The 27,703-nt window shown below is 45.9% G+C and overlaps 1 protein-coding gene across 1 annotated transcript in view; it reads left to right on the top strand.

Moving 5' to 3' along the window:
- Positions 1 to 12,137, top strand: part of SLC35D3 (solute carrier family 35 member D3) — a 164,088-nt gene extending 151,951 nt beyond the window's left edge. Inside the window, exon 2 of the mRNA XM_069607654.1 lies at positions 1,214 to 12,137. Within this exon, the coding sequence (XP_069463755.1) occupies positions 1,214 to 2,049 (836 nt within the window). The 3' untranslated portion in view covers positions 2,050 to 12,137. The remainder of the gene's footprint in view (positions 1 to 1,213) is intronic.
- Positions 12,138 to 27,703: the final 15,566 nt, after the last annotated feature.

The following is a 27,703-nucleotide window of genomic DNA, read 5'->3' as shown; positions in this document are numbered from 1 at the left end:
ATGAACGGTGCCAGTGCCTTACCGGCACCATTCATACCGTCACCGCCAGGGTCCTAATGAGGCCCGTTGCCTCTGAGCTACACTCTCAGCCCTCCCAGACTATGTGGTGGATTTCATTGATTTAGGATCTTTATTGTTATTGATATATCATTGTAAAAACAACATTTGTACTTTGACTCATACTATTGTTCTGTTGAAGTTGGAGGTTGGCTTGCGTAGCTGTTGGTTGACCTACGATTACTTAGATCCTGTGGTTGCTGCAGACATAAATGTCTCTCATGCATGTATTTTTTAACCGTATGAATGAAACTCATAAAAATGTGGGAATATCGAGTTTTTTCTGCAGTAGATTTCATTGAGGTAAAAATCATCACATTTTTTAACAACAGACTTTGCTGCAAATATATGTGGCGGGTGGGTTTAGGTGGATAGTTAATGTAGGGGATTAAGGTGGGGGCTGCAGGGCGTCTCCCCCGCATACATTTGCTGCAAAATCTTCCAGAAAACAAAGAACATTCGATGATTTCTACTTCGATGAAAAGAATTCGAAGAAATCACGTAGAACTGAAACAGCAACGCATGAAAAGGTCATCCTACCTTAAGTTCAACACAGGGATATCGCCAGTGGGTTATTTGAGGTGGGCTCTCAAGCTTGGCTCGGCTGATGTGAAAACCAATAGAATGGTCTCTCTGCAGCCACTTTATTTTTCCCCAGTGATGGCATTTCAATAGAGGATTGAACACATTTCCTATTCTTCGAACTGACTCCATTTTTGAGGGGTGCTGGGGTTAGGCATGTTAGTGTTGCTCTACGGTATTTGCTGTCTTTTCCTGGGGTCACACAGTCTGTGAACTGTATTTCTTTATTGAAAGTGCCTCGAGCATAAGGAATGGATGGAATTTCACTGCATGTCGTTGTGTAATCATTATTTCTATAACACTTAACTTCTGGTTACTGCTAACTTTTGTTGATTTGTGTTTGCTGTTGTGTTATGCTGTTATCTGTTTCTTTTCCCTTTTATGAAGGTTTTTAAGATATCTGAATAAAGATAGCTCTTGATTTGATCTGACTGACTATTGTTAAAATCAAAATTGAAAGGAAAAGGTCCTTCAGATCTCAGTTTCTACATGAATTTGACCCAATTGATGTCTTACTGTGTGATGGGTTTGTCTCCATGTTTGTGTGACATCTCTCTCTTTTTCTCTATTTTAGGCGCTGGGGACCTGACGGGAGAGCCTATGGGATATGTGACAGGTGTGCTGGCCGTGCTGGTCCACGCTGCATACTTGGTCCTCATCCAGAAAACCAGCACAGACAGTGACTACGGACCCCTCACTGCTCAGTACGCCATTGCCATCACAGCCACCCCTCTGCTTATCATATGTTCGTTTGCCAGCATGGATTCTATTTATGCCTGGTCTTTCCCAGGATGGAAGGACCCAGGCATGGTCTGCACGTTCATTGCTTGCATCCTGATTGGCTGCGCCATGAACTTCACCACTTTACACTGCACCTACATTAACTCGGCTGTGACCACCAGTTTTGTGGGGGTGGTCAAGAGCATTGCCACCATCACGGTTGGCATGTTGGCCTTCAACGACGTGGAGCCTACGTCACTTTTCATTGCAGGAGTGGTGGTAAATACGTTTGGCTCTCTCATCTATTGCGTGGCCAAGTACATTGAGACAAAAAGGCAAATTAACTATGAAGATCTAGAAAAAGAGGCCAAACGGGAAGAAGATGAGGCACACGCTGTGGGCCAACAGCCAACATTTGCAATGGAGGAAGTGCCTAAGGAGCAAGCGGAAGACGGGACAGCAGAATGCGAGAAGCCTACAGATGGTGACACTCAAGTGGGTAGAGTGGAGGAAAAGGACAGCAGATCCAGCTCAGCTCTTTCATCCAATGGCCCGGTGGCATCCAGCACCGATGGACCCAGCAAGAGTTCATTTAAGGATGCTTACCTGGGAGTATGGCGGTCGGTGAGAGGACTCAAATTCATGAAGAAAGAGTATTTGATAGAAAACGAGGAGCTGCCAAGCCCTTGACAGAAGATGCTGCTCAGCTTTCTACAGGGACATGCATTGGAGGAGCCTGGTTGGAAGATGTAGTGGTGGATTATGGGTCAGCGCCCGATTGCACGCCTTTATTTTACATATGTAAGGAGAGAGAGAGACTTTGCCTAAAGCAGTGCATCCATTTACTCCCCTAAATTCTCCTGAAGCATTGAAACGATGCAACACCGGTCAAGAGATGTCAACAGTTCTCATTTAAATGCTTTGTAAGGTTCACAGTCCGAGCAAATTTACAAAGAATTTATCTGTATGCAATATATTTTTCTTATTGTAGGGGGAAAAAATGAGATGAAGAAATGTATAATTATTATTAATATTATTATTTATAACAGTACAAAGGTTCTTGTAAATTATGCGGACATGTGCTTGTACATGTCCCAAATCCCCCAGACCCACAGGAGCGCTAGAAGAAGAATCCATGCCACTGGAATATCGTGATTACACTCCAGGGATTTTATTTCACAGACTAATGCATTTTGAGATGCATAGGTGTGTTTACTTTCAGTTGAACAAATTGAACATAAGCACTGTAAGGGATCAAGAGTAAAACGGGGAGAAAGTGGCATATTAAGTGTTGGCTATAGACTTTTATTTTCAAGAAATAATAATAAGGTTGGAAGAAATCCTATTTGTCCCTAATCCTAAGAGGGGTTTCCCTACCTCAACAAAACGAAAGGACGTCTGTGTCAGGATGTTAAACAAAAGAGTGCCCTGCATCCACTGTCCAAAAGCCCTAAACTGACACTTACATGCTAAACTGAATTTACAGTGTAAACAGGGATTTCTGTAAGCTATGCACTTGTAGCTTTCTTTCAAAGTTCTAAATATAAAGTTCTAAGGTGCATAAAAGAACATGAAATAAAGTTCCATAAGGAGAGGGGTCTTCCCCTAGATTTCTCCTGATAGTTTGAATGTCACTTCATCACAGTTCAAGTTTACTCCAGAGGGATGAGTCTTTCCCTGAGTTTACCTTAAGCAAGCAGTTCTTTTGAATGATCACTTTTTCACACTCTGTATCTCTGTTAGTTCAATAAGGGGGTATGGTGCTTCCCTTTTCCATCCACTTTTCTTCTTTCTGCCCCTGGTATACTCTCCTGGCAGTGTATTTGCAACTTTCTTATCGATCCTCAAAAGGGGTATGGGTCTTCCCTTTTGTATTTGTTCTCATTGCGTCACAGTTTCAGTTTACTTCTGTTCTTACTCCTGGTTTACTCACCTGCCAAGATATCACCACTCTGTTTCTTGGGTGTGGGTCCCAGGCTCGCTCAATGCCTGGTTTATTTTCCTGCCAAGGTTTTTATATCCTTTCATGGGTGTGAGTCCCAGAATCAGTGTTTGCCTGGTTCACTATCCTGTCAGGGCTTTACCATTATCCAATCACTCTTTTTCATTCAAGAAATAATGCTTTTCCAATATTGGGTCACCAACCATTTCTTAGCAAAGTTCTTATTTGTATCAACTCCTCTTATCAAATATAGGGTCACCACCCCTTTCCTAGCACTGTTTGTATTGGTATCAATCCCACTTTCCAAATTTTGGGTCACCGACCCTTCCTTAACAAAGTTTCTATTTGATTTTGTTTCTTCAATGGTTTTTATTGCACTCTCTCACACTGTTATTTTGATGCTATACGCACCCTAAACCGAACCATTAACTCATTCGTTCTCCCTGGGCTTACTGGGCGGCTTTGGCGTTTCTCGCCTCTTTCCGTCTTCTTCTCTTTCGGTCTGCTCACTAGGTGTGTGTACCATCAGCTGGTCATCTCTAGCTTTGTCTTCCTTTGCTGCGAGTGGCTCCAGCTGCCTGTGGCCATAAATCGGTCCACCTCTTTTGGCTCGGTTTCCCTGCATGCCGTTTGTGTCAGCCTCAATGCTGCTTCTCACAGTCTGCTCGCATCCGGCATTCTGACCGGCGTCAGAGCAAGTCGCAAAAAGCTGCAAACTCTCTCTCGAATTCTGGTCAGCTGTGTGTGTTTTAAACTTCCCGGCATGAGTTATAACTGTCCAAACACTAGAATGTGGCCTTTGCTTACCGCTGTCATCTTCATATTTACATTCCTCTTCCTTGTCTCAGTACATAAACATGGGATGATGGGGGGGTAGATAAGGCTGTTGGTCAAGAAAACCTGGGTATTCTTTATCTATGTCACAATAAGCCATGCTGTAAAGACACATGGGTGTCATTAGGAATGACATCTAAAGGATTATTTTGATTCAGTATTTTCCTGCCTCTCTGGAGTTTGTCCTCCCCTATGTGGTCCTCCCACAGATATGATATGATATGGTATTTATAACGTGCCTATACACAAGTGTTTCAAGGCACGATGAGGCAAGGGAGGGGAATAAAGGGAGGATGGACAGCGATCCTACTAGGCCAGGTGTCATTCAGATCGCAAAAGTGCATGGGAGGGGGCAGCGACAGTGCAGTACATGAGAAGATGATAACAATAATAAGTAACGGCCAACAAGTGGCAAGTGCAATGGTAAGTGCAGACATCAGGTGTCAAGGGCTGGTAGGGGGACTGTAGGGATACAGAAACAGTCCCCTACTGCGCGGGTTGCCAGGTGGGCAGTGCAGGTGTGTGATGCTAGCAGGGGGACCTAGGCCCGAGATCAGAGGGTGTCCAGGTCACCAGTGCAGCTCCGATAACAGCCAGGAGGTCAGCAGAGGAAAGGAGGAGAAAAGGTGGAAGCAAAGAGAAAGGTTTTGAGGTGCTTCTGGAACTGGAGATGGTTCTCCTCAAGTTTAAGGGAGGCTGTTCCAGAGGGATGCCCCAGCTGAAGAAAGAGATCTACCACCAACTCGTTGCTTGGAGAAGCAACTGACCCTGAGGGAGTTGCAGAGAGCTTGAGAAGGAAGATATTTAGGAAGAGAGAGTTGAAGGTACTGAGGCCCCAGGCCCCAGAAAGCCTTGTGGACGATGCAGAGGGTTTTGAACTTAATCCTCGCGGCCACTCGGAGCCAGTACGGAGATTTCAGTCCTGGAGAGATATGATCCCTGGGCTTGAGGCCAAGGACATGTCTCGCAGTCCTGTTCTGGATAAGTTGCAGAAGGCGGAGAGTAGAAGCAGGCAGATTTAGAAAGAGGTTGTTGCAATAGTCCATCCTAGAGAGAACCAGAGCTCTGGAGACTGTGAGCCTCTGGAGGAAGGAGATGAAAGGAAGGATACCTCAGAGGAGGTTCAGTTGGTAGTGTGACTTCTTAGAGACGTCAGAAATGTGAGGAGAGAAGGAGAGTGTGGAGTTGAAGATGACCCTGAGTTTTTTAGCCTCAAAGGTGGGAGCAGGACGAGGGCCAAGAGAGGCCAGCCAAAGAGCTACAATTAAGGAGGGAGCGGGTGTGCCGATGAGGAGAATCTCAGTCTTGCTGGTATTAAGGCAGAGGTCATTGGTGGCACACCACTCCTGGATAGCAGACAGACAATCAGAGATGAGGGAAGGGGAGCAGGAGGCCGAGGGTAGCCTGAAAATGAGCTGGGTGTCATCCGCATAACACTGAATGTTGGGGAAGAGAGTGGTGATGCGGAGGGCAAGGAGTACCAGGTATTGGTTGAAAAGCCAGGGAGAGAGGTTAGAACTCTGGGGGACACCACAGGTAGAGCAAAAGACAGCAGAGAGGAAGGACCCAAGTTGGACCTGGGAGGGTCGGTCACAGAGGAAAGAGGTCAGCCACGCCAGAGCCTGACCAGTGATACCCAGGTAATCACGGAGACGGTTGAGCAGGATAGCCACCCCGGGGTCAGAATCAGGTAGCTTCTGCCTTTCCCTGGACATGTAAGAGAAGCTTCCCTCCAGAAATCAGTGACGATGTTGCTAGATTTGTTAGAGGACCTGATACCAGGGATTAGGAGAAGCAAAGTTTATGACTGTAGGTGATATCCTGTAAATATGAGGTGATCTGGCTAACATACCAATCCCAAAAGAAAATCTCTCTAAGCATAGCTTGAAAATGAGTTGGGATGGTACACTGATCTTTTATTCATGTCTCACAGACTTGATGAAAGGTGTCCTGTTCGTAAGTAAGAAAACATTTGTGCCCGATTGACCATTTTGAGAGACTGCATACGCAAGTTACACCTATGGGTGGTCGCACAAGACAACGGGACATGCTATTCAGAGATACCATGTCCAACTTGTCCGTAACCTACACGTTCAAGTATGCAGTGCATACAGATGTCATAAATAGGACTGCGAAAAAGTATTTTAAAAATACTACCTTTGTTTTATTTTGGCTAGTCATATTTTTTCCCCCGTGACTCTTGTCTTTTCCATCACGTGTGCTGCCAGGCTCGTGCCACTTAGTGCCATTTTGAACACTGGCTACACCACTGACACCAAGGTCATTCATGAGTGAGGTATTTGAGCAATTTCATGTCAGAATATATTGTCTAAAATCACGCAGGTCACTGTGTGGATGCTCAGTATTTCCACTGCCTACCCTTCGCCCGTGTAATTGTAATTGGTTATTTATAACGCACTTAATACCCAGAGGTTTCTAAGCACGGACCCAGGGATCGAACCTGCATTGCCCCGTGTCATCTTGCTTCCAAGGCGAGCGTGTTGCCCCTGTGCTGTCCTCCTGTCTGGAACTCCCCTGGGAACTCTGCCTTCTGCAGGTCTGGATAAGAGTTACAAATGTTTACACATGTCTACATTCATACGTTGGCTACACGTTAGGTACACCTATGCGTATGGGAATCATCCTTTGTGAAATGTGAATAATTTACACAGGCACCTGGACTCCTTTTTCTGTGGTATGTCACACTTATGTCTGTAAAAGGCTTTGTGAATCTGTTTCCCAGGAGTACCGCGCACTCTATATGCTCCACCTATCCGAATCTATCGAAACCATTTATTCTAGATTCACGCTCACGTATTGTGACTCTCCTAAATATTCTGCCATTTCGATTTTTAGCGCTCCTAGGCAAATCAATATTAGAAAAATTCTGAATCTTTAAAATGTTAGGTCAGTTGAAAAAAAATTGCGGTAGCGACTTTTAATAAAAAACAACCGGTTGAATTCAAGGGAGGTTTCTACCCACATCTGCCACCAGAAACTGTAAATTTCATGGTGGCTCACTGCTCTACTCCTCACAATATGCTTCCAGTATAAGTTAAGGAAGCATAGAGGATAGCGTTTGTGCTGGACAGATTTTCAGCACAGATTACGGCATTGGGCCTCATTACGAGTTCGGTGATGCAGTAACAACTGCAGTAAAGTGGCAGTAATCCATTTCCTGCCCTAAATTGTCCCAAAGCATTGAAACGATGCAGCACTGGTCAAGAGATGTCAACAGTTCTCATTTATATGCTTTGTAAGGTTCACAGTCCGGGCAAATTTACAAAGAATTTATCTGTATGCAATATATTTTTCTTATCATAGGGGGAAAAAATGAGATGAAGAAATGTATTATTATTATTATTTATTTTTTATTTTTATATACTTTGTTTAACCCAAAGGGTTTTTAAAAGTTTTTGCGTTTGCGTTTCAATCCTTTCCATTTGAATATTGTTTACCTATGGTCGTTTTTCTATAGTTGACAGAATTGTATCCAAAATGTTTGCTGTGGCAGTGACCCAAGTAGTTCGTCCGCCTCCAATTATTATTAATATTATTTATAACAGTACAAAGGTTCTTGTAAATTATGTGGACATGTGCTTGTACATGTCCTAAATCCCCCAAACCCACTGGAGCGCTGGAAGAAGAATCCATGCCACTGGAATACCGCGATTACACTCAAGGGATTTTATTTCACAGACTAATGCATTTTGAGATGTATAGGTTTGTTTACTTTCAGTTTAACAAATTGTAAGGGGTCAAGAGTGAGACTCGGACAAAGTGGCATATTAAGTGTTGGTTATAGACTTTTATTTTCAAGAAATAATAATAAGGTTAGAAGAAATCGTATTTGTGCCTAATCCTAGGAGGGGGGTTCCCTGCCTCACCAAAATGAGGGAACGTCTGTCAGGATGTTAAACAAAAGAGCCTCCTTCATCCTCTGTCCAAAAGCCAATAGTGGATCAGGCTACTACTTTATCATGTGTGATAATGCACAGAAGGATCGCATTCAACCCTTCTTTGCATTAGGTTGAGAAGGTGGACATCAGAGACACTCACTTTTCCACTTCCTTTCGGACTCCACCTGCAGAGTTTGTCCCTTAAATTGCTTTAGCGCATCCATTCACTTAAAGGACGAACACTTATTTGGGCTCATGTAAATAAATCGAGTTAATCCATTGAAGATTCTAGCATCTAATCATTTGATATATGCTACAAGCGGTATTCTTCATGAGGGCAAATTGGCACGAGTTATAATAAAGATGATCTGCAATGTAGAGGCATTATTTAAAATACCACCTGTGCCAACCAGACCCAAGACTAGAGCCTGAGTGGGCTGAGTGCTTTTCAAGAGGTCAGTGCGAGCACGTAACCTACAGGACGAAGATTAATTGTTAGTAGGACAACTGGATTTTCTTTTAGAGCTTTTGATAGTGGATGGTATTTTTACCCAACTCTGTCGTTAGTAGGATCAGCAATTCATAAAGTCCCATTTAGCGCTTCACTTAGAGTTGGTTAATTTGTCAAAAAAGAGAACTGATAACGGAATGACCACCATTTTACGGATACCAACAATTTCAGAGTTTCAAAATCGAAATATGCCCAAACTGTCTTATTTGGTGTGGGAAAAATGTCCTCCTCACAAAACCATTACCACGTGAAATATTACTGCATGCCGTAAATACTGCATGCGATAATATGACAATCCCCAGCGGAGTCCAATGGGAAATAACTGAAGGGTCTGCATAACTCCTTATCATGTGGACCCTATGCCTTTTCATAGGATTACCACATGCAGTAATCATATTTCAGCTTGGCAGTAATGCCAGATGAAATAGTGGCAAATTCTAAATGGGGTCCTTAGTATATTTTCTCATGATATGATAATGCTATGATAGGCTATTTATAACGTGCTCAATACCCAGAGCTTTCTAAGTGTGGACCTGGGAATCGAATCTGTGCTGCTCTGTGTTGTCTTGCTTCCAAGGCGAGCACGTTGCCCCTGAGCTATCCTCTCCTCGTCTTTGAAATGCAAACAAAATGAAACTCTACAGCACATCAAATGATACCCATAAGCACATGGTTTTGGAGAGTGGGAAAACGGACAGGAGGGGATGGGGAAGATAAGACATAGAATGACCAATCCTAACTCCTCGTTCGATTACCCCTTCCTCCTAATCACCCCATCCACAATGGAATTGCTGCTCTCCACCATGCAGCCCCCACATTTACTTTTTAAGCATGATAGGCCTAGTTGTTTCTGCCCGGATTGGAACTTTGACCTGCAGGAGGACACAAAGATATCTGCAGCAGGCCCATTAACCAAGTGAGCAGTCTTGCCGAACGAAGGCAGAACAACAGAAACAGGAAGAAAGCATGAGCGTGTCCACTTATTTGGCCAACACCTCATTGTGAATGATCGCTTGGTGCTTTTAATGGTAGTCATTGTTTATTTAAATCACTGGAACTCATTTTGCTCAGTTTGGGTTGCCTGTGCTGGACTCACTCACTGAGAACCTGTAATTTGCTGGTGACACAGATCTCTGCGGCAGGAGCTTGAACGCTCTGCGATATCTTTTGCAGAGTTTAATGCGCTGTGTGATATGCTGTAGATAATGATAATAAAATCAGCAGCAGTGTCCTCTCTGCATGATAAGCAGCTCCAGCTTTAAACGCCCAACTTTACCCTCCCCTTCAATCCGTGCCGAAAAGTGTTTATCTTTATTTCTGTTGTTCTTGCTATCACTGTTGATTGCCTCTTGTCACTGCTCGCGCTTGAGGTCGCCAAACTCCTTCCCCTTTGGGTTCAAAATCCGCAGACAGGAGGGTGTCTCCTTTGTACGTTGGACACTGGCCTTTTCTACTTTCATACTTTTTTTTAACTACTTTTTTTCTGCCCCAAATTCGAAATATACTATGGAGATTCGCGGAGCACGCCATTTTAATATTGTCTCTTGAAACACCAGGGGGCTATTCAGACAGCCTGATTGGCTCATGAAGACCACAAAATCACCTGACCTTTTGCTAACGAATCACAAAACTCCCCAAAATTACCTAGCTCTAAATATTAAAGAGTGACACCGATGCTGGCCCATGTTCCACACACATTAATTACATGGATGAGAACAAAACTCGGTGGTATTTTTAAACTGGTCCGAGTAATTAGTTGCAACAAGAACATTCACTTTTGATGCCCAGTGTGGCCTGCATTCATCCTGCATTGAAGGCCATTGAGAGGGAGTGCTGCACATCAACAGACTATTGGACAGATTTGAATTGAGTAATCAGGTTTCTGATTGGCAGAATCAAAAAAACCGCTTCTGGAACTTGACTATTGTTTTTTGTTTACATCTCTGTGTACAGATACAAATAGTTTTTTTCCTTTTTTTAATAACTTACATTTTACAGACGAGTGGGAAAGTTGCATGTTGATCGTGTGCACGGATGTTATGTTCATAGCAAATGCACAGGAGAGGTTTGAGTCATTCTTTGAGGCTCACATCACATTTTTTTTTTAGATATTGAAATTAAATATGCTATTTATTTTTTACAGTGAGGATTACTTGCATCTGGAAAAAGCTGGACCACTCATTGTTCACATTGCAACACTGTTAAAAAATGCACTGCCTTCACAGCAATGTTCCCCATAGACCTTACCAGTGGTGAAAGACGCTATACAAATGTCCATTAACGTAACATAACATATCCCGCTTGCTTGCAGTCGCTTCATCTGTGTGTATCCTTTTCCTTATATCACCAACACATGGCAACATTCGGCACACCTGAAGAACAGGGCAGATTTGGAAATTCTTGGCACCGTTGAAGAGCTCTGATGTGTTGACAGAAAACCATGATGGAAGTTCCGGTTGACCATGTTCACGTGAATTCTACTGGATCCCGATTCACAATCCCCGTGAGCATCTCTGATTTGCTCCTCCTGCCTTACACCTGATTCACAAAGCCTAAAGTGGGGCAAAACTGGATCTGCCTGGAGCATCTCTTGGATACTCAGGTGCAAATGCGATTAACAATGATTTGATCAAGTGCATCTCAGAACTGCTGCAGGCACCTGCGGATTCGCTCCAGTGTATGTCTTTGTGGATCAAGTGTAAGGCAGCAGCAGCAAATCAGAGATGCTCACGGGTATTACTGGTTTTCTCCGCTACAACACTTTGTGAATCGGGCCCAAATTGTCCAGCAGAAACAGAAGGGTGACTCTACTAAATAAATACAATTCACAACAGTCACCACTATACACACCAAATAAAAACCAACTCAAAGATAACGTTTGAATCAACTGGTATTTTATCAATAGGGGTTAGGTAGATGGCAAAAGAAAACACATGCCAGTAACTGGATATAGTAGAATCCATTTGCAACAGGTCAAATGTATTTTCCATAAGGGAATACATCCATCGTCTTGCATTCTGGGTCACATGCATATTCCTCTGCGAGCTCACAATAACATTTACCAGTTCATCCTTTTTCCAAGGCTGATATACACGATTTGCACAGTTATAAAACACCCAGGGGGTCTAGGGGCATGCATGGTTTGCGGAGGGGTGGGCGGGGGGAGGGAGGTGCCTGAGAGGAAAGGACAGAGAAAGAAAGTCAGGAACAGATGAATATTTTCTTTCTACAAACTGTAAAACATTTCAGTTAAACAAGAAGTACAGGGCAGCCATGTTTTCCCCCAGGTCTGATAGGCTGGAGTTCCCTTGGTAATTACTACTGAAGTGCTGCTGGCATTATTTTGTACATTTGCACACCTCTGTCTTAATAACGTTGTACAGTGTACATGGAGGCACCACGAAGGTTCAAAGGCCTCTTTCACGAACACTTTGATAATACAACAGAAAACAGAACTATTTATTGTGACCAATTTTCTGAAGAAGAGACTGTGAAAAGGATTCCTAGTCAGAATATTTTTAAGTGCATTATTATGGGAGTTTACGGTACAGTGGAGTCAAATATGTGTTAATAAACAGAATGCACTTCTTAACAAAAACCTTTTCCTTGTTTTTCTTTATTTTTTTCTGGATATTTTCAATTTGTTCACAAGACCGTTTTTTTTAAAACGTAGAACCACTTATTTTGGGTTCCTCATTTGAACAGCAATTGGCTTCCCTGATGATCTTTGCATTTCCCCTCCACTCTCATGACCTCAACCTGAATGGCATTTGCCGTAAAAAAAACACAGCGCCTCCATTTATGCAAATTTGGACGAAGTAAGAAACCCCTTAAGATGCACAACTGAATTCATCTCATGGTTGCTAAACCTTCAAAGGAATAAAAGTGTACACAGACACCCCATGCAATACATTAGAGGTCTGGAACCTGTGGCAGCCCAAATACTTTGGACTACGACTTCCATGATCCCTCACTATTGGCTATGCTGGTTAGGGATGATGGAATCTATAGTCCAAAACATTTGGAGTGTAACACGTTGCAGACCCATGGTTACTTAGAGTGGGTGTTAGTGTGTTTATTCAGTTTTTGTCCCATTGTCTTTCGTTATATGACATTCCTTACTAGAAAACCTGTTTAAACAGGCTCAGGGGCCTGAAACCGAAGTTATTTACATTTTTAGTACACGCTTAAGGAAGAACTCTGGCGGAACAACAGAGGAGTCTCTTCCAATCCTCACTTTAAACAAGCCTATGGTAGGCAGCATCCTAGGGGAATGACCTCCTACTCCTAACCTAGGAGTACTTGATTCCTATGGCCCTCATTACGACCCTGGCGGAAATCGAAAAACGATGGCGGAAATGTAATACCGCCATCGAATACCGCTCGGTGCGATTATGGCCCGTCACCGTAAAGTACGATGCCATCAGCGACACCGTAGTGAACGCCAACGCTAACTGCACCAAGTACGCGCATGCGCGCCATGCAAAACCGTAATTACCACCATGGCGCAACGGTACGCGAATTCTGACCCTAGCGGACATTTACTTAACGCCATCAAGCATGGCGGAAAGTACCATTCCGCCATGGTGAGAATTACGGCATCGTGAACCAACCGTAAATGGCCCTACTGAGTGCCTGTACACCACTCCCTGCCCACATTGCACAACTCCTCGTAGGTGCAATGAAGTTACACAATGCAACCAGTGAAATGTACAAGTCACCCATGCATGCCAACGAACAAATGAATGTAGGGGCTCCAAGTGCCTTGTGAGTGGCCATCCATATTTGGCATGGCACCATTGCCGTACTGATGCAGCACAGGCATGTGAAGGTTCAAGTACAGCAATATGAACTGAAACATGAGACAAAACAACAACAGGCCCCCATCGCTTGACACCAGTGTAAGGCAACATTCAAAGCAGTATCCTGAGGGAGACTGCACCAGCCCTGTACCCTTGCCAGTAAACAAACCAACCATCAGCATAAGCATGTACCACACAAGTTGGCAGAGTGACTGAGCAGCCAGGCTCATCTCAAGAGGGGCCAATGGGAGCTTCAGGGCACAGATGGCACGAATACAGAAGCTATTCCAATGGACATGACCTCAGTCTCCCTCCAAGAAACGCACGCAAACACAGGCACCTGTGACCAGCCATTTTCTGATAATCACATCATTCCACCAATCCACCTGGCTGACTGGCATCTGTTACACAAAAGCTAATCCCCCGCCCCTGAGCATGACATCATTAAAACAGTCATAATGACAGCCCCCATCCCTGACCTTACTGGGCTTCGTAGGCAAACGCGGCCAGTACAGTACCACGCAACTATACTCAGAAGCCGGAACCCAATGCAGATCTTCTCACAATACATCGCTCCACAAATAGGAATATGCTACATTACTTGCAAAGAATAACGCTACACGGTTGATATCAGAATCAAATTTTAATGCACATCAAATTCACCAAGCCCATACAGCTATTAGGTCATAAACTCCAAAATATTTTTCATCACTGTGGGCTGCATCCGCAATAAATGACCAGCTTCTTCTTGTGTGACGCCCTGTTCCTTCATGGTACACAGGGGCTACATTCACGTTCAAAAAGGCAACATGGAAGCGCCTAGAACCGCAGGGCCGTCCCATTAGGTAGGCACTAGTCCAGCTGAAAGGTTGATATGTAGCTCCTAGCCACTAGTACTGCGTAAGGGCATGTGGCCCATTGGCGATCGTCCCATAAGATCGTAATGGTGCTCCACTGACTAACTCGAAGCAGCAGGTGTCGGGAGTAAAAGCCATCTGCAGGAGTGGCATACAGATGGCAGCGGCAAAAGGGGAGGAGATACCTGTCACCCAAATGAAATGAAAAAGAATAGTATGGGCATCAGAACTTCATTTGTATTACTCACTTCAATGATCACACTAAATCTACAGCCATATCCATGCTAGCCCACTCAAAAGGATTATTTCCACCCAAAAATCACTTGCGAATCATAACTATATAAATCGAGGTGAAAACACTATTACAAACGAGTGTTTGTGTGCATGCGTCTGTTAAGACAGAATCCATTAGATGGGATTAGTAACGTGCATAGACACAAGTGTTTGAAGGTGCGTCGAGACAGGGAGGGTTCAACAAGGGCAGATAGACGATGGTCCCACTATGGCAGCTCTGCACCACATAGCGCAGGGGAAGGGGAAAGATTCCAAAAAGCCATGTACATGGCAAACTCTCAATTAAATCATCTGTCCATGCATCCATACATCATTCCCTCATCCCGGTATAAAAACGCCTGATCATTTACTCACATCACATTTGAAATTTCCATTGAGTCTGTGCGTAATGCAGTCTGCAAAATCCACTGTGCTCCAGCCCGGAATTCTAGTGTTGTGAAGTAACATGTATTTGGGAACGTCCTGCCTTATCGTCCACTACGCTATTGCGCATCCCATACTATTCATATCAATCATTGCATTCTCGCCATGGCCCCTGTCCCAAGGACATTAAACAATAGAACGTTATATTTGCAGTCAGACCTGTGGGCGTCTCCTCGCCGCTAGCTGAAAACCGAAAGCGCTGTCCTTCGAATTCCTCATTTGCAACATCACGTCGAAAAGGCATCTGTGACCGCTTGAAATCACAAATTCATCCATGTAGTGCGGCAGTGTGTGAAAATGGCAACTGGCTTCACTCACAAATGGGACGCCCCGCCCGTCGGTGAACCTCGGTACAGTGCTGCATGAGGGTCCACCGTTAATCGAGTACTACATTCCACTGACCCTTCACAAGTTTGTTCGCGACTGCAAAGATAGTATGTGAAACAATGGGACCATAGCAGAATGAACATATAAACCAATATTTCACTGCCATCGGGATTAAATACATGATTGTAATAGCAAGATGCCATGCGTCACATTGCAGCGTTGTGTGCGGGACGTGCTCGCCCAAAGGGGATTGCAGCTGGCACAGGTGGAATGAATCACCACAGGTGGAGGCTATACAGCCTGAAAACACATAAATTGCACACCCAACCCCCTCCCACAACCACACCCACTCCAAAATGCTACCGGCAGGACTAGCGATGTTGGCCCTGGGGGACCTGATAGCACTGCAAGTACTACAACTTCAAGAAGAAGACGAACACCAACTACTACAACAACCGGCCGCACAGAGGAGACGCAGGAGGAGGAGGAGGGCAAGGCAGGGCCAGCAAGGGCCACCAGCACAGCCACTACCACCACGCAGGCAGCCCGCAATCCCACGCCTCTGAGCTCATCCGTTCAACCTCACTGCTGAGCAGATCCACACCCTCTACCGTTTGGACGGGGACACCATAACCGCCATTGTGAACATGACACACGCTGACCTTGTCAGCATGATAGATAGCCCAACCGCCATCCCACCCCTACTGAAGGTGGTGTCTGTACTCCACTTCCTGGCCACAGGCACCTACCAGCACACAGTCGGACAGTTGCATGGCATTTCACAGCCACTGTTCTCACGGACACTATCGCAAGTGCTCGATGCCCTCCTGAAGCACGCAGACGACTACATCTCTTTACCACGCTCGGAGCAGGAGATTACAAACACAAAAGTGGGATTCCATGCACTGGCCGGCATACCGGGTTGCATTGGTGCCATCGACTGCACCCATGTGGAATTGGTTGTCCCACATGCCATGGAGGCCCAGTACCGCAACCGGAAACAATATCATTCTCTTAATGTACAGATGGTGTGTGACTCCAACAGGATCTTTACACATTGTTGTGCCCGATTTCCTGGATCAACCCATGATTCTCTGGTCTTGAGGAACTCTACAATACCACGCTACATGGAGCGACATGCAGGGAACAGATCCTGGCTACTCGGTGAGTCTCATTTCATGCATGATAATGTGGGGTATGTGATGCGGCAATGACCTGGCAGGAAGGGGGGGGGGGATGCGTACGTAGCAATGTCATTCCACAAACATCCTTTATTGTCCACATACAGGTGATGCCGGGTATCCACTGAAGAGATGGCTCCTTACACCACTCCGGAACCCACAGAACCAGCATGAGGAGGACTACAACCATGCCCACTCACGTACCCGTGTAGTCATAGAACAGGCATTCGGCCTACTGAAGGCTCGTTTCCGCTGCCTCAGCAGGTCTGGCGGAGCACTCCTGTACCGCCATGAGAAGGTTGCAAAGATGGTCATGGCATGTGTCATGCTACACAACATGTGCGTACGTAGAAATGTGCCCATGCCCCCTGACGCAGAACTGCAAGCACCTGAAGATGGTCATGATGAGGGTGGGGATGTGGCAGCACCTCAAGGAGTCCGCGAGGCACAGGAGGCCCGTGAAATTCGTCAGAATATCATAGATTCATGCTTCTAGCACTCACGCCTGGTGGCTGATACATGGACACGGGACTTGTGGCACTGTGTGTGTCTGGAACATGCACAATGTGGACTGTACGCCAATAAAGGCCTCGTACACAAAGATCAATGTCCACACATCTCATTGGATGATTATGAAATGTTTATAGCATATGTGAAATTATATTACACACCCCATCGACCCGCCACCCAAGAAAGCCCAACACCCCCCCTCCACCCTCCTACCTCCCCCCCGAACACCAGTGTCCAAAGATGCTCATTGTCAGTGGGCAGACGCTATTGCAAGCCCCCTCTCCGGGTATCAGGGGCACCCCTGCCTGTGGAGCGCAGGTTCCTCCCAGATCTACGTTGGGGGCTGCCCTGGAATGAACTTGCAACGGATGATGTCTCTGCCTGCTCACGTCCATGCATGTCCCTAAGGGTTTGTGAGAGCTCAGTGAGCACACGGCGCACAGCGGCAAGTTCACCACATACGTCTTTGGACTTCGCATGCAGTTCCCCCCTCAGGCTCTCGGTGCTTCTCTCCATTTGTACCCTTAGTGTCTCTGTACTTCTCTCCATTTGTACCCTTAGTGTCTCTGTACTTCTCTCCATTTGTGCCCTAAGTGTCTCAGTAGATGTTTCTATGACTGCCTTAGAACCCCCACATTCATCAGCATGCTCCTTGAGGAGCGTGGCCAGTTGCTGCTGTTGCACGATCACCTGGTCGAGGGACTGTTGCCTCTGCTGGGCCATGGCCATTTGCGGTGGTGTCACAGAGGGCCTGATCACCTCATGTTGCCTTGCCACAGGGCTTGTGGGGGATGGCCAGTCGTTGTCTTGTGGGTGCCCCTGCGTGGTATCCTCATGGTGTATGGGATGAAACAAACAAGGGGATTGAGACAGGTCATGGATGGGTCCTACATCGACAGCACCGTTTTCTGTGTCGGAGCATGCTGCCATTATTGCAGTGTCACCTATGGTGCTGCTGCCACCAGAAGCAGTGCCTTCTGTGGCATCCATTGGGGGGACCTGTGGTGCTGCTGTTGTGGGCATGCTGGCTGCTGGGGTGCCTGTTGAAGTCCCCTCCTGTGTGCTGCCACTTGATTTGTGCTGCTGCCGTGTCTTGATCCGTGCAGCTGAGGTGGAGGGTCTTTGGCCGTTGGTCTTGGCCCTCTTTGCAGGTGTGCTGGTAGGGGTGTCCTGGAGCTCGTCGTTTGAATCGGACCCTATGGTGGAGTAAAGGAGGGCGAGCGTTATTCATGGGTCTGTGGAAATTGGAATGGCAATGTATCACATGCATTGGGGTGGTACCTGAGGGTGATTTGGGTCAGGGCCTTGGAGGTGGTTTCATTTTTGTGTGGATTGCGGATGCAGTTGTTTTGCAGCCTGCAGTTAGGGTGTGCATGCTGCACGTGTAGAGGGTGTTTTTAGGATTTTTGATTATTTATGTATTTAATGTGACTTTTAAAGTGCGCTATCAGGCCAATGTATGTGGACGTTCTCCTGGACATGTGTTTCTGTTGCACTATGTGGACACATGGTACTTCACATGATTGGACATTGTGGATTTAGCATTGTTTTATTTGGCCCACCTACCTGATTCTTCGGATGTCTGCACTCCTTTCTCCATCCCTCCGACTCCCTCTATACTCTCCATTCCAATGGTGGAGGCACAGATTTCTTCCCAGGGGGTCAACTTGATGGGTGATTCCGATCCTCCCCCGGTAGCTGTGGCAATGTTACGGTTGGCTGATAGTATGCTCCGTACGCGTATCCGCAAGTCGTCCCATCGCTTTCTGCATTGCTGTGGGTTGCGGGGTGCGGTCCCCACCGCATTTACCCGCTGTGCCACCAGGGCCCATATGGCCTTCTTGTTCGCAAGTGCCGTCCTGGTCATTTGCGTCGAGAAGACGACGGCAGCATTCTCCTGGAGGGTCTCTGTGAGCACGGTGAGTTCCTCATGTGAGAAGTGGACCTGCCGCTTGCGGTCGCACGCTTTTTTAGCAACTTTTCCCATTTTGATTGTTTTAACTAGGGTGGCTAACGGGTTGGGATGTGTCTCAGGGTCGGATTTGTAATGGTTGTGTTGGGATTCTGATTTTGTAGGTGTACGGCGTGCTGTTTCCCGTTCCGGCCCCATGTTTTTACTTCCGTTTCCGTATATTTACGGTCACCGTATTTTGCGATTACCGCTCATTACGGTGACCGCTATGATGGGTGGCGGAATTGCACCTAGGGCGCCGTACGACGGCGGTGAGGGGCGTTTTGGGGACATTTCCGCCATCGCGGACTTTGCACTTCCGCCATGGCGTAATGCTCGTGCCCGATGGGTCAGAATTAGCCGCACTTTACTCCATTGTGCAATGGCGGAAACGCTATTTACGCTATGGCGGTCAGGTCAGTTACTTTCCGCCAGGGTCGTAATGAGGGCCTATGTCTTTTAGGACACTGGTTTTACTTAGAACACTCTTTAAGGCACCATGATGTAGAGATGGACTGGGATTGCTTGTGGGTGCTACAGTTTCATGCTGGATTTGCAAGTTATAGTTAGAGACCTAGTCTCTCACTCCTACTGCCCTTCTCTGCCAAGCCTCTCGGACCCATGGAGACTAAACATTCGGCAAAGGCTGTGAACCTCCCACTGGAGACCCGCCCCCTCTCTTGGAACCTTGCACACTAGTCTTCAGGATCCTGTCCTGAGACCCACTTCGAGAGGGCAAGCGGTTTCGGGCACCGACCCTCAACTAAACAGAGAGGGCCCCAGCTAGCTCCCACAATGGCTTAAGCTTAGCCTGGGGTTTATACAGAAACACAATCTTTAATTGGACCTTAGTCAGGCATCAGACAGCACGCTGCTCTGCTGGATAAAGCATACTACTGCCCTGTCTACATGCCATCTCCAAGGGCAAACAGCCCCTTCCAGGATCTAACTGTCCTGCCACCTACACCAGCAGGACCCTCACCATATTGCTCACAAACACATACAGGATACAGCCATCAGTCGGTACCTGCTCTCTCATTCTGAAGTATTGAGATCTTCGGACCCAAACGACCCTCAACCTTCACCTTAATGCCATGCAATGTTTTTAACTGCATTAGGGACAGGACAAGAGCTATGTAGCCCACATGTAACACAATAAGGGCTTGCACAGAAACAGAACATTGTGAAGATGTTTTCCATTTTCTTTCTCCCAATGCTGCAAAACTGAACTTTGTCCTCCATACTAACTATATCACACAGGTAAGAGAAAGGGTGTTTACCAGATAATGACAGTGCATTGGGTAGGAGGCCGCGGTGGATTATACCATCTGGAAGCCTCCAAACCAGGAATAGATGCCCACGCACCCACACATATTACTTTCCCCAACAAAACAAAGCCCAACGTTAAGGTTTGCTATACTGCTGTCTGAGAAACTATGTGGTCAGAATTCCAATCCTGGCTTTGGATATTTATTTAAATGTTTTATTTTCTATATAATATTTGTAATGCATACGCTACAAATGTAATCGTCCATTGTCAATAAAGGAAAAAAGGCGAATGTGATGCCAGGGACCATATATAAAATGGCACATCTTTGACCTATAGGAGTGGGGAAAAGCAAAGGCTCGTTGACTTTCCAGAAGGTGAGAAGGGAGTCACTGTCTATGATGTTGCAAGAGAAGCCTCCCATCCTTGGGAGGGAGGATAGCTCAGGGGCAACGCGCTTGTCTTGGAGGCAAGACAGCGCAGAGCAACACTGGTTTGAATCCTGATTCTGCGCTTAGAAACCACTCGCTGGTATTAAGTGTGCTATAAATGAACAATTATAATTATTATAAGTTGTTCCAGAGCTTGGAGTATGGAGGGAGAAGTGTGTGCCAACTTGTTATCCTTTAGGATATTTATGCAAAGAAGAATGAGACTCCTAGATCCCAGGGGCCAAGGATTCAGTAGCATTGATTGGTTGAGCCCAATCATGCTAAACTTGCCATTACTATGATCTCGAAGTGAGCAACCGGCACATCCATCAGCTTTATGTGAAAATACCTCATTTTAATGGTCTCATGCGAAAAAGACAGATTTACAATGCCTGATTTTCTTTTGATCGTAAAAACAGCATTGTAAAGGTCTATTTCTCTTGAGACCTTTAAAACGCAGTTTTAAAAAATATATATTTAGGGGGTTTCACCCCGTGCCCCCGAATCCCAAATTGAGGACCCACTCGTAAGTATGATCTCCATCCTGTGACTGCACCTCAGTCCAATTTAATGTTAGTCTGGAAATGTCATTGTGGAGGTAGGCTGAGGTCATGTCAAAAATGCATTTCAAAGTCATAAGATTTGAATGCGATTCTTTTACAGACCACGAGGACGAGGAGTGTGTTTGGGGCTGGGGTTGGAGGGCATGAGGAATGTGGGTTCTCTTCTGAAGTCTGTAGGCTTTTTGGACTTCTTGAGGTCTATCCAGTTGGTATTCCGGTAGACTGGAGTAGAAGAAACTGGTATAGTTACATTCAACATGGATGAGGGTACCAGTGACCACTGAATGGAGGAGGCATTTGTGAAGGGTTGACATCTGGCGAGAGTGTGAGAGCCCTAGCTTTTTTGAGTCTTATCAAATGATAGGATGATGTGGGCAATTCTGTCTCAGAAAGGGTGATTTGCTAATCAGACCCTTACCTGATTTTGGTATGGTGGCTGGTAGGAGCCCACAATTACTAAAGCCACATCAGATTGGCATCACACAATCATAATTAGGCTGCCTGTCTCGGTATCACTACATAATATCCCCAACAAAAATATTGCCGTAGATATGGCCGTTTGGTTCGCCATAGGCGATATTTCTGTTGGGGATATTATGTGGGAGCGGGGGTTGCGGGGGTGTCCCCCTCACATCAAAAAATTAAGCAGGGGTTGTGGGGGTGTCCCCCGCAGGGTCCATGTGTGAATTTCGCCGCAAAAATATGGCGATATTTTTGCATCGCAATATTTTTGCTGCAGAATTAACACATGGAACCCTGTCTCCACCTCAGCAGTAGAGGCAATAGGCAGAAAGCTGCCTCCTCTGATTCTCTGGGAGGATGGATAATACTTCTCAAGCACAGGAGCTTTCACCAAGCGATCTCATGGAAAGCATACTTCCTAGAGGCACATGCATTACAAAGGTTAGCCTCACACTAGGGTGTTGCACACCAAAGGGCCTTTGAAGTTGCAGGCAATTGGAGGGGGGAGGGTTAGAAAAGCTAGAACGGACATAAGGTTAACTGAGAAGGAGTTTGTAATATTGCTTTTTTGTGGGTCTCTCTTTCCTTCCAGTCCCCTCCACATTCTATGGAACAAGGTATTCTGGCTATGGCCCGAGAAGGCAATGGCCACTTGTCACCGTGGCAGAGATTGGGCACCTTACAGCAGGCTTACTTGTTTCCATGTCCCTTTGGTCCTTTACCTCTATATGAAAGGGGCCTCCCACTCCTACTTTGATTCTTTCCTGGACACCAAGCAGAAGACATCACTGGAACCCTTTTGGAAGGGCAGTCCATCGAAAAGTCCTCTACTAAGGAAGTGAAGACAGGTGCATTCAAGGCAGAGGAGAGCTCATGCCCAGGGAACATTGGGGGTGACTGCTGTTTGGACCAAGGTCTACCAACTGCACTGCAACCAGGCTCCTCACTGGAGGTAAAGGAACCTCAGCAGAGGCCAGCCAAGCTCTCTGGACTCAAAGTGAAGAATTCAAAGGACTCACTTTGACCTAGAGCCACTGGAGTGGGACTTGCTGACCCCTGAGAAGCCTAAAGCAACTCAGACTCTGGTTTCAACATGTCAAACCATTCTTAAACTGACTCGACCTTGTTCAGAGCTTTAAATACACACATGTCCTGTGGTGCTGCCATAGGCACTTTTGTTGAACTTTGACCTGCTGCTTGCATCCATTGGGCAGATTTGATGCCACATCGCACCAGAAGTGCTCATCACTTCTTCAGCTCTCACAACAGTTCACTGCTATGAAATCCTTCAAACTGCTGCATCTTCGAGCAACACATTGACTCACTAGGATTTTGCACTGACCCGACCTGGGCTCGCTGCACTTAAACCCAGTTTGATCTGCAGATTGCAGCTAGAAGCCAGGTTTGACAGCATTAAACCACCCAAAGAACAAGAACAATGAACTATTGAGGGGCCAAGAGCCCTTTGGCCCCATTTGGGACCATAGTGACTGACAAGCCACACTTTTGCACCAAGTTCTACCGACACATATCTTTTTGAGTGACACTGCATCCATTTCTTGCCTCCCCCCCCCTCTCCAGTACCCAGAATGATATTACATATATGTTCTGCATTTTCTGTGCTCTTTCCACAGGGGTGTTCTTTTTCTCCAATATAGTAAATTGCCCATTGGTGTGTTCAATCACAGTATATATATTTATTGGGCATTCTTTTACTTTGGAGTCTTTGTAGCATTGCTGTTTGGGTGGCTACTGTACTGTTCCTAATCATGTAGTGGGCCCTAGGCCAATGTCACCACAAAAGGCAAAGGAGGTGTATCTCTTGACTGTGCCCGTGTAATCTTTCTGATTGGGATCACTGTTGGTTTGCAGTAGTGCGAGACAGAGTCGGCCATTTAGCCACTTCTCATCCCTTTACTCCTGCAGAGCAGTAGTCATGTCGTCACACAATTACAATATGGCGGAATCTTTCTTAGGAGCCTGAGTGGGAAGCTGTATCTACCTGAGTGGACATTCTTAGTTTGCAATCCAGGATGACACAGGGATTTGGACCATGTGTTGGAAAGATGACAGGAGAACCGAAGAATGTAGGTGTCGCAGGCATCAAAGCTGGGTAATGAAGCAGCTGGCTGGGGTCTAAGGTCATGATTTCTGTCCCATAGGCGTTGAGTTGAATGTTTTTTTGGTGTTTCCAGTCCTCAAGCCTAAGAAGGCAATTAAATGAATGGGAGGAGCCTTTTCGGGAAAATCTTCAGCGTGTCATTGGCATATGAGCCAAAGGAAATGGTAATATTAATGCGAACTAAAGGAACGAGAGTGTAAAGCTATTGATGTAGCAGAATAGAGGAAACAGCCAAGGCAGAACTTTAGGCAAACGGCATAAGAAATAGGAGACCCCATTAATGGAATGCTCTCTGGCATTGGTAACAGAGGAGATCCTTTTCAGGATGTTGCCATGTGGGACCTTGTTGAAACCTGTTTTTGCACCTAGATGTTGCCTTAGTATCGCAATTCTTTTTTCTTCTGAAATTTGGACATAGGCTAGTCCTGTTTAAGAAAAGGCATGCAAAGGCCCTGGACTATTACTTTTATGGTTCCATGTGATTTGCTCGAAGGTATTTGGTCGAGGGAGATTTCATAACATTTCTGTTGTTGTTAGGGACATTTTATCGCAAATGTATGCAGGGGGAAGACCACCCTGCCGCTCCCCAACACCACCATTTGTATTACCTCTACCCACCCCCCCAAATATATTTGCAATTAAATTCGTCCAAGAAACTTCGACGAATACTCCTTCGACCAAACATGCTGCGGCAAAACCTCCCATTCCCAATTTTACAACGGTAGGATTTGCTGCAGTTAAAGGATAGGGCCCTATTACTAACTTGGAGGTAAATGAAAAAACAGGAGGTCATGGTATCACCACCTGTTTTTGAGTTCTGCTGATTATGAGTTAGCAAACCCATAAAGGAATAACACTCCTGATGCAAATGGAGTTGTTGCCTCCAAAAATGGAGGTATTACCGCTGGTTGGATTACCTCTGAAGGTAATGCCTCCATTCGCTAATGAAATCTTATAGGACTTCATATTGGGGGAGTAGAAAACGTCATAATCAGGTGGAAAATCATCAGTAACCCTCGGTGGTAACTGCAGTACTGCTTATTGGTGTTTACATTGCAAACAATGCAAACCTCACAATGAGGCTCATTGGGCTTCATTACGAGGAAGGCGGTAGGGGGTTAACGGGCCGGTAGAGCTGCCGGACCCGTTAACCCCCTGCCACCTCATTACGAGGTCCTCTCGCGGGACCCGCTAAGGGCGGCTGGTAAATCCAGGCGTCCTTAGCGGGTCCCGCGAGCAGACCAGGATGCAAACAACGGGCCCGTCATTAACGGCCCCGTTGTTTGCATCCTCCCCATTCCAATTGAGCCCCAGGGGCGCTCAAATGGGGATGTACTGGGTCCGGGTTCCCTGAATGGGGAAAAACCGGGCCCTCCAAGGTCGGTATGGCCTGGTATTTGCCCATTCAGGGAACCCGGACCAGTACCCGGAATGTGGGTAGCCATGCAGCAAAAAGCGGCATGGTTACCTCCATTCTCGTAATGAGGCGCATTACCTTTTCAGAAATGAGGGCCAGATAGGCTACTCTGGCATCCACTTGCACTTAAAGTGCAACAGAGACAGTACATGATCACACTTTTGCACACACTTACAATTTTGATCAAAATAGCATGTTTTTGCTGCTCAGGAAAATATAAACTACTGAGTACAGGGAGGACATGTCACCAGAATGATCATCTTTTAAATTTCCATATTTGGCAGGGGCCAGCGAACTCATTCCCTCCCTGAGACTCCAAATGTTGTGGCAAGCATCAAACAACACATGTCTAGATTGCACCAAGGCACATGAAGCACAGACTAAAATCAGACTGAAATCATGCTTGTTAATGGGATGTAGACTACACTATTCAACGGCTGTCCACATCCGAGTCTTGGTGACAACAAACTCTCAGTGACTGGTTCAACCTATCAATACCCATGATCACGTTTCTCCTTTCATCTTTGATGTTTTATCCCTGATATGGGCACACTAACTTCATTTATCTCTTCATATCATTGTTCACTGGCATTTTCTCCTCTTCAGAATTCTTCCTGCTGTTGATTTTCTATTCCCCCTTCCTTGCCTTCATCATCATCAGCTGTGGTTCACATTTAGCTCTTCTCTCACTGCTTTAATTCTCAAATTTAAACTTGCTGGGTATTGCATTGAGTCATAAGGATGTTTTCAGATGATTGCAGCTACTAGGGGGCGCAGTTGTAATACAGACCATGGTCCTCACCAGGCTCCATATTATGTATAAGGGTTCAAAGGTCACAATTGGGCTGTAATGTTGGAAATAATGCCAGTGCCGGGGTTCTACATGCGCACTTGAAATAAAAGACATTTGTACATACCATCCACACAGTATCCCTGTCAATCCTAACAATGGCGACTAGTGGGAAAGAGGGTGGTGGAGCCTGACCAATGTAGTGGCCTGGAGCCGGATCAGACCCTCCATCGATGCTATGAGGGACACAGTGGCCAGATCAGGGGCCTTCATTGTGCTGAGGCCACATCGCTCCTTGTGTCGCTCTGTGGAGCAATGTAGACCACAGCAAAGCAAGTAGTGAACGCGGCAGCATCTTGCCTTAATGAGGTGAGTGTTAGGGCCGCTGAAAGCTCATGGTCTATTTGGCATAAATGGAGAAGGAGACATCCTCACAACATTTTAGGTCATCCAAGATAACCGCGGATTGGGTCTCTCAATAGACCTTCAGGCTGCGCTCTAGCGCTTTTCCAAGATGGCACCCCGCAACTCTGGGGAATTACTCACAGGATCCATTCTTAAGCATCAACAATGGTAAGCTAACTGCATTGCTTCTTACTTCTGAAGCCCAGACGCTGTGTTTGTTTGCCTTTCACCCTGCTACTTTGCTAAGTCTACCCCATGTTTGGCTCCTCCTCTCCTTGCCGCTCGGCATTGTTCTCTCCTTGCCACCAGTTCTTCAGAGCCTTCCTTCTCCTGGTTTCCCAGTCTCGGGTTTCCTCTCTCTCCTTCCTCTTGGATATTTCCTGCCTTCACCCGCATCCTTCCCTCCCAGTAGGATTCTGCCTTCTCTGCTCCGCGGTTGACGGACCTTCCAGTGGACCCCATTGAAGCTTCCTGCTAATCCTTCAACTTACACCACCTTTGAATTTCTACCACCGAGGACTCACTACATTGCAAGAACTCTTGGTTTTCCTCTTCACAGGTTTATTTTCCCTTTTGAGGGCATGGCCCTTATGGCTCCCTTTGTCACCCTTGTTACTGTAGGGTTCATTGGGATCAGTGAGGGAATATCCTGCCACTGCAATCTTACGAACCAAGGGCTCCTCTACATTGGGCTAACAGGTCTGTTTTGCTATTATACAAGCTAGCCCCTAGCCCTGATAGCAAGCGACATCCATAAAAAAAACAAATTATGGATCAGATGCAGCAAGTCATGTCTGCATTCCAAGACCTCATTCAGGAGGTCCAACATCTCAAAAATGAGAACACCACCTTGAGACAAATGGTTGCAGCCGCTCCTTCCAGAACAGAAATTCCTCCTTTACGTTCAATGGCAGTAAAATTTGATGGTAATCCCAAGAGACTGAAGGAGTTCTTGGAAGCCTGTATTGTGCAATTTACCTTGAAACCAGCCTTTTTCCCAACTGATCGCTCAAAGGTTAGTTTTATGGTTTCAAATCTAAATGGAGGAGCTTTAGCTAGGACAACCCTGTTGGTGGTGACTAATAATCAAATCCTGGATTCATATCCTGCCTTTGCCAACAGTATTCAGGCCATGTTTGGATGCCAAGAACTGACTATTTTAGCTCAAGAACAGCTAGACATACAAGAAGTTTCTTCTGACATCTTAACCTACATCACCAACTTTAAGCATTTAGCAGCAGAAACAGCTTGTCCAGATGATGCCCTCATTGCACTTTTCCAGCGTGCGTTATCGGAAGAACTCAAAGATGAATTATCTAGGGTTCCAAGACCTCCCAATCTTAAGGAGATGATAGC

The sequence above is a fragment of the Ambystoma mexicanum genome, chromosome 4q (assembly GCF_040938575.1).
Source record: "Ambystoma mexicanum isolate Mex_15411 chromosome 4q, UKY_AmexF1_1, whole genome shotgun sequence".
In the NCBI taxonomy this organism is placed as follows: Eukaryota; Metazoa; Chordata; class Amphibia; order Caudata; family Ambystomatidae; genus Ambystoma; species Ambystoma mexicanum.
The sequence above is the reverse complement of the archived record's forward strand: the minus strand, read 5'-3'. Positions and strand labels throughout refer to the sequence as shown.